This window comes from Filicampus tigris, chromosome 2 (genome assembly GCF_054856515.1).
Source record: "Filicampus tigris isolate MCC_2025a chromosome 2, RoL_Ftig_1.0, whole genome shotgun sequence".
Classification (NCBI taxonomy): Eukaryota; Metazoa; Chordata; class Actinopteri; order Syngnathiformes; family Syngnathidae; genus Filicampus; species Filicampus tigris.
This window is the reverse complement of record NC_141218.1, coordinates 14911424-14919123: the sequence shown is the minus strand read 5'-3', so window position 1 is coordinate 14919123 and position 7700 is coordinate 14911424. Positions and strand designations below refer to the sequence as shown.

At 40.9% G+C, this 7700-nt stretch overlaps 2 protein-coding genes across 3 annotated transcripts; one reads left to right on the top strand and one right to left on the bottom strand.

Annotated features, from left to right (window-relative positions):
- The first annotated feature begins 1046 nt into the window (after positions 1-1046).
- LOC147151534 (gastrotropin-like) lies at positions 1047-1931 on the top strand. The gene is made up of 4 exons (XM_086023762.1): positions 1047-1364; positions 1428-1588; positions 1661-1750; positions 1815-1931. The coding sequence occupies exons 1-4, from the start codon at positions 1247-1249 to the stop codon at positions 1872-1874; spliced, it is 429 nt and encodes a 142-aa protein (XP_085879888.1). The 5' UTR covers positions 1047-1246; the 3' UTR covers positions 1875-1931.
- Positions 1932-3285: 1354 nt separating this feature from the next.
- LOC147151533 (gastrotropin-like) lies at positions 3286-6990 on the bottom strand. Of its 2 annotated transcripts, XR_015090192.1 has the most exons (5): positions 6862-6990; positions 6607-6767; positions 6377-6466; positions 5365-5499; positions 3286-4857 (listed from the first exon to the last, which is right to left on the bottom strand). XR_015090192.1 is itself a non-coding variant. In XM_086056394.1 (4 exons), the coding sequence occupies exons 1-4, from the start codon at positions 6926-6928 to the stop codon at positions 5425-5427; spliced, it is 393 nt and encodes a 130-aa protein (XP_085912520.1). In that variant the 5' UTR covers positions 6929-6965; the 3' UTR covers positions 5249-5424. The 2 variants fall into 2 exon arrangements, 1 of the variants encoding a protein (XP_085912520.1); XM_086056394.1 differs by lacking the exon at positions 3286-4857 and having other exon boundaries at positions 5249-5499; positions 6862-6965.
- Positions 6991-7700: the final 710 nt, after the last annotated feature.

The window sequence follows — 7700 nt, the reverse complement described above, 5'->3', positions numbered from 1 at the left end:
AGCACTATTTTGAGAAATCTTTGCTAGTATGTTTGCATTTTCAAATATTCACTTCTGCTTGACCGTTCCTGGTGAGCTAGTTTTACAACAGGCCCATGGCAACTCTTGGCCCTTGGTGTTGGAGATGACCTGGTCACCGTGGGCCCCATAATGGTGATCCCTGCATTGTGCCGATACAGTGTTTTGTTGTGGCCTGTACAGGTAAATTGAAATCTGCCACTTCATTATTGTGAACTCATCAGACAATTCCTTTTGTCTCACCGCTGCTCCTGTTTGTGAGGGTGGAATATTCCATTCCGAAGCCATACAGCACTAAAGTTTTACAGGAGAGAGAAAAGTGCCTTTGTCTTCAATTTTAACTTGTTTATTTTGAAAGCAGAAATTTTAGTGCTTGACACATCAGTCGAGTCATGCTAAGTAGCATTTATCTAATCCATGATTTTCAATCAATCAATCAATCACATTTTATTTATATAGCACTTTTCATACATAAAAATGCAATTCAAAGTGCTTTAAAACATTCAAAGCAAAACATAGAATTATCTTCAATCAAAAGAAAAGATAAATTATTTAAAAGTTGTTGAAAGCCAAACTAAAAAGGTGTGTCTTGAGCTTCCTCTTAAAAATATCAACAGTCTCTGCAGACCTGACATCCTCTGGCAGGCTATTCCAAAGGTGAGGACCAAAACGGCTGAATGCAGCCTCGCCATGCATTTTGGTCCTCACCCTTGGAATAAATAAAAGGCCGGCGCCAGAGGACCTCAGGATCCGCGCGGGCTGGTATGATAAAAGCAAATCAGATAAATAAGATGGCCCAAGACCATTAACACATTTATAAACTAATAAAAGTACTTTAAAATCGATCCTGAAACACACAGGGAGCCAATGCAGCAATTTCAAAACTGGCGTAATGTGCTCCCGCCCTCTGGTTCTCGTCAGCACCCGAGCGGCTGAATTCTGCAGTAGTTGCAGTGGTGAAATGCTCTTGTTGAATGATTTTGTTATCAAACTGTCTTGCATGCTGGCTCTTATCAGGTTTGTGGCATGGAACCTTCTTGAAGTATTTTCTGATGTAACGTGGAGCTGACGAAACCAGTTTGGGAATAATTTGCCTGATGAAGCAGACTACCTGCCTGAGCATTGGGATTAACGTGCTTGGAAGATTTTCATGCATTTGGGTATAGCAGTTAGGACCAACCCAGTAGTTTGCATGAAGAAAATGAAACACACATAGTGGAGTATAAAAATGGTAGCAGTAAGCTTGTGGACAGCAGTCAACAGCGCGCTCGTCTTCATCATGACTTTCAACGGCAGATACGTGCTGGAGAGCCAGGATAAATACAGGGAGTTCCTGCAAGCTATTGGTAGGAAACATGTGAATGCGGACTTTTTAAAAAAGTGACTGATTCATGCCGTTTTCTGTGCAGGGGTGTCGCAGGTGGAGTTGGAAAATGAAGACATAGTGACCGAGATCTATCACGGCTCTTACTGCAACATCACCAAGTATATGGGTGCAGAAACTCTGAACAACACATTCCTGTTTCGCAGGGAGGCGGAACTGGAAGATCTGGATGGCACAACATTCACCGTAAAAAATTCAAGTATTCAAGTATCATTGCATTTCCTTTCTCCGCCTAACCGTGCTCTCTTTCATTGTTAGACCACCGTTAATATGGACGCAGGTAAAATCAAGATCCAGTTCCCCAAATATGTTTACACCGCTGAGGTATCTGGTGACAAACTCACTGAGGTGAGCATGCACGCGGTGAATTTTTCTGTGAAGACAGAACCTTATTGTCTCTTCTTTATTCCAGATATATTCCATTCCGGGTGGGATTACCAACAAGATGGTTAGCAAGAGACAAGCAGAGTAATATGAAAAAAAAATCTTGCAAATTGCATTTAAACCTAATAAACAAGCATTAAAAATGTTTCTGTGTTTGTGTTATTCTGTATGTTTGTCCACCCGTTGCAGTGCAAACATGTTACAATTCTATTTCCTCCAGTTTTTGAGTTGTAGAATCTCATTGTAAAAATATAAGCATAACAAAACCGTACGTACCTAATTGTGGCCTGCTGTAAATATAAATCCCGACGCGACGGTCCCGTTGTGACTCAACAAAGAGCGAGAGCGTCTCTCAGTGGTCTTAGCTTGCGAATGCATCTTCTCTTCCAGGAAGAGCTGTATCGAGACATTTTACCTTTGCAAATCTTATAATCCTGCTTTGATCAACACTGCCGTATCAATGATCAGTATTTACATTCTTGCCATGGTAGTAGAGGCGTAGTCAAAAGTTTTTCGGTGGATTGGCCAGAGTGTCACAACAGTTCTCTGAGGGGGCAAGTGTCAAGTTGCACACTCAAAACCCCTTCAGTAATTGAGAAGTCATTGTTTACCATACCATCCACAGTCACGGTCACACTTGTCAGCCATATTGGTTGCATCCTGTGACTGTAATGATTTTGGTCGAAATGAATTAAGAGTCAAATGTTCTTGACTGAATACAGATTCTTTAAGAGCTTGTTTTCATTGTAATAATAGTTGTGTCCTTAAGATAAAAGAGCGGTGGCAAAGTCACAAGTGATCTAAGAATACTGTATCCATTTGGAAATGGCAGGAAAGTCACACGCATCAAAATTTTCCCCTAGATGTGGGTGTGGGGTGGCCAGAGAGTGACCCGTGGTGGGCCCGGCTACCCAGGCCTACCCCTGGACACCATGTAGCCCCGCCTCCTGGTTGTGAGCTCGAATCCAGGCATGTTCCATGTTCATTCAAAGTGTTTATACTGTTTTGCATACCACTATGCATTTTAATGATTTTTTTTTAGGTTTTCCATATTTATGAAAAGAATGACACTTGAGGAACACACTACCAAATATTTAGTTCCTACTGCAAAGCGGGGAGTGAGAATCTTAAACTACTAGTACTGACCAGACATTTCTTTTAAGATTGAGCTGATGCTTTTTAAATGAAAAACAATTGTTCTGAAATTAGTTCAGACAAAAGGCTTTGTTTTTTATGACAAAACTGTATTTTTTAAGTCTTGAATGTTTTTTCCCCCTCTGCTTTAATAAACATAATATATGTAATAAACAGCTGCTCATCTCTTTCCTCTGTGAGTACTTTGGCTTGTTTTTCAGATACACAAGAGAATTTTTGAAAACCAGAATTGAGACTGGCATGAGACAAAATGCATTTGAATCACTCAATCAATCAATCAATCAATCAATCAATCAATCAATCAATCAATCAATCAATCAATCAATCAATCAATCAATCAATCAATCAATCAATCAATCTTTATTTGTGTGCTGCCAAAAAGTAACAAGCCTATTGATTTTGGATAAAGCAGTAGAAAAGTGAATTAAAGAGTAAAGAGTAAAGTAAAGAGTAAAGTACAGAAAAGTGAAAAATGTATTTAAAGCGGAAGTCAACCCAAACATATTTTTTTCAAGAATATGTTCCCAGCACGGCACGGTGGCCGACTGGTTAGCACGTCCGCCTCACAGTTCAGAGGTCGTGGGTTCGATCCCGGCTCCGGCCTCCCTGTGTGGAGTTTGCATGTTCTCCCCGTGCCTGCGTGGGTTTCCTCCGGGTACTCCGGTTTCCCACATTCCAAAAACATGCATGGTAAGTTGATTGGACTGTCTAAATTGCCCCTAGGTGTGATTGTGAGTGCGGATGTTTGTCTCTCTGTGCCCTGCGATTGGCTGGCAACCAATTCAGGGTGTCCCCCGCCTACTGCCCAAAGACAGCTGGGATAGGCTCCAGCATGCCCGCGACCCTTGTGAGGATAAGCGGTATGGATAATGAATGAATGAATGAATGAATGTTCCCAGCATTCCCACTAGTTGAAACACGGCATTCTGATTCATTTTCTATTTGTGGAATATAAATCAAGCAGCAAAATGAACTCGCTTTTAGCCATCTCATATATATATTTTCTATTGTATTGTTTGTAAAGTTCTTTGTTACAGCTCTAGCTGTTATGAAATGCACTATATAAATAAAATTGTATTGTATTGTATCTCTGGGGTGGCCATGTTGTCTTCTGTCAACTGAAAATGACATCACAACTGCTCACAACAACCAATCACGGCTCACCTGTTTTCTGAATCTGAGCCATGATTGGTCGCTGTGAGCAGTTGTGATGTCATTTTCAGTCGACAGAAGACAAAATGGCCGCCCCCTGAGATGGCTAAAAATGAGTGGATTAACACTTATTCCACAAATGCAATATTTATCAGAATTCCCTGTTTCAACTGGTGGGCTTGCATCGAACATATTCTTGGAAAAAAAATGTTTGCGTTGACTCCCACTTTTTTAAGTACAGCAATGACGTGTTTGTGCTTCGTTGCCTCCCACCACTGATATGTCTGTGGTGTGCTTGACATGAAAAAAATTAAAGTGAATGGAAGGGATTTTTTTTCTCAATTTGTTTCAAAAATACATATTTTAGATAAGATAGACAAGAAGATGAAATAAAGGTTGATAAAATTGAAAAAAAAAAAATCTGGCAGCACGTTTCATTGCATTTTAGAACACAGAGTGATGAGTTGACACTTTGAAACTTAAGAGAGGAGAGAACACAATGATATCCTGTCATCAAGAATTGAAAAATACAGAATTTGCTTTGGAAGATGAACAAGTGCCTGCAGACGACTGGATGATTTTCATCTATTTGTGTGAGGCGGTTAGGACCAACCCGGTGTTTTGCATGATTCCAGAACACCGAAAAGTGGAGTATAAAAATGGTAACAGTAAGCTTGTGGACAGCAGTCAGCAGCGCGCTCGTCTTCATCACGTCTTTCGACGGCAGATACGTGCTGGAGAGCCGGGATAAATACAGGGAGTTCCTGAAAGATGGTTAGCGAGAGACAAGCAGAGTAATCTAAACATATTTTACAAATGTAATTGAAAAAAAACGATTTAAAAAATGAATCGTTTAACAAGCCATGTGTCTGCATCTTTTTTGGGCTGTGTATTTTCCCATTGTCACACATTCTGGGATCTGCCTGCAGACATATATATATATAAATCTCTGCCAATCTTCACATTGATCATTTCTACAACATTCCTAGGAAATCACAATGTCAAACAGCATGTTTTGGTATGGTCATTTTGTACCTATGGGGGATCCAAATAATTGTTTTCTTATGGCCATGACTAAATTCTTGCAGTGTACACCAGTACATAAAAAAAGTAGCATTTTTACCACTACTTTCAAAGAAAGTCACTGAGTCAAAATGAGTGACGTGATATTTTTATTAAGACATTAAGACAAATGCTGGTCTTCCAGCACATGTTCAATGCACCGAAATGTCAAACTTCATCTGAAGTCAATCGATGTTTTGTATAATTACCATATTTGTAACAACAACTTCTGATCTCTTCGTGTACAGCTTCAGTTCTTTTCCAGCGTGTTAGGTCTTGCAGTCAGGCAACCTCTTACTCACTCTTGTGAAAGTCACACCCTTCTCTCCCGGAGTGATGCAATTCTATAACACGAGCATATTGGTTGAACAACATTAGTTGGGGGTGGGGCTAGATTTGATCACTCCAGGTTATGGCAATGGGGTGGACCGCACATTTGCTTCCTGGGCCTTCAGCCGGGACTTACCTGATTTAATTGTTAATTACTGGCATTTAAATGACCAGAGAAGCATGCTTACAAACAGCGCATTTCGTACATTGACATCAGTGAAACCAAACAAAAAGAAGAAGGAACACAAATGTCTGGAAGTGTTCTTTAGCTGCCTAGCAAGATGCAGACTCAAGTCAAGTCAAGTTTATTTCTATAGCCCTTCATCACTAAAATGTCTCAAAGGACTTCACAGGCCCACGGTTCACAAATATTCAGTTCTCTGCAACATTGTTTCGCATAGGGCAAATTCTACTTTGAGCTATCTACACGTCCCTTTTCAGATACCTCAACTCAAGTTTAAGTTTAAATAGGTGAAATGAGGTAAATCTCTTTAACATAGTTACGAGAAACCCAATTAGTTTCACTGTTTTATCCAGTGCAGAACAGCTTATCCAAGGTCACATTTTAGAAATAGGGAGATATCAAGTCGAGTCAAGTCAAGTCAAATGTATTTGTACCGCCCTTAATCACAGGAAAGTCTCAAAGGGCTTCACATGCCCATAGGTGACAACATCTAAACGACATCCCCTGAGCTTAAACCCCAGGGGAGATATCCCCAAATTACTTGGTGATTTCATTTCACATTTGATGGGATGGCAGGCACTACAGGGACCAAGATATTTCTACACAAGGTTAATATTAAAACGTCATTTTTCCACAATATGTCCCCTTTCAGGCTAAAACGGGGCTTTATCAATTCTTTGATCCGCGTGATAATAAATGATACTCACCATGACCAACTTATCGTTCAACATCTCAGCGGTGAAGAGATACTGCGGAAAATGTACAGACATTTTCCCACCTTCCATACTGACGGGGGCCTGTAAGAAGCAAAAAAGCCGTTTCTACCCAAAGGAACTTTCAAGTGATTGTATTCGAAACTCCAAATGGAAGATAATAGATTTTTTTCAGAACCCCTAGACCCGTCCTCACACACCTGCCTCAAAGGATCTGGACTCACCTTGAATTTGGAGCCCGTCATTGTCAACAGCTCACATTCCTGACCGGTGGTGAACTTATTTGACCAAGTCCAGTTGGGGGTGGTTTGAGTCCACGTGAAGTCATTCCCATCCTGAAGGACTTCAGTCTGGACTTTGCTGTCAGTCTTGGCATTCAAAAGTCCTTTCGCAGAAAATACCAAACACAGATGTTGAACAAAGGTTAGGTGTGTGATACCGTAGATATTTGTACATTGATGGAAAAAGAAACCCAATACCAATTGCCTTGAGAAATTCTTCATAGTTTTCTTGACTCTCCAGCTCATATTTCCCAGTGAAAGACATAACGATGAATGAAAAGAGAAGGCGTAAGGAGAGAGCAAAAGCGGAACTCAAAACAGGAGTGGCCTTCCACGGTTATGCTCGTTTCTTCTTGAAACGCTGCCAAGCAACCCAGCCTCGCGCTTACTTCAGTATGCCAGTCACACAGCCAGGAGAAACATAAACATACCCTAAAGCCATCTTCCTCGAGGAACGCTGCATTCTTTACTAATGTGTACATCACTACTACAGCGCCTCTGTTCGAAAGCATTTTGTCACCACTAAACCGTGACAGAGATTTACCTGAGGCAAATACAATACAATGCAATACAACACAATACAATTTCATTTATACAGCGCATTTCATAACAGCTGGAGCTGTAACAAAGCACTTTACAAACAATAAATAATAAACAATAAAAACGCCATAATAAACAAGTGTTGATCAATAAATTAGCATAAAACACTCTATACAATTGACACCGGAAAAGAGATGACCATTTCAAAAGCCAGCGAATACAAATGTGTCTTCAACCGGGTTTTAAAAGTGAACAGAGAGGGGGCTTGCCTAACATCCAATGGGCAGTCATTCCAAAGGGAAGGACCAGCAGTCGAAATGCTCCATCCCCTCTGAGGCTCCGCTTGGTCCTCGGCACCTCGGGCAGCGCCTGGTCCGCAGACCTGAGGCTGCGGGAAGGTGCGTAGGAGTGGAGGAGCTCGGAGAAGTACGCCGGGGCGAGGCCATTAATCATTTATAGACAAATAGGAGAATCTTAAATCGAACCCTGACATGCAC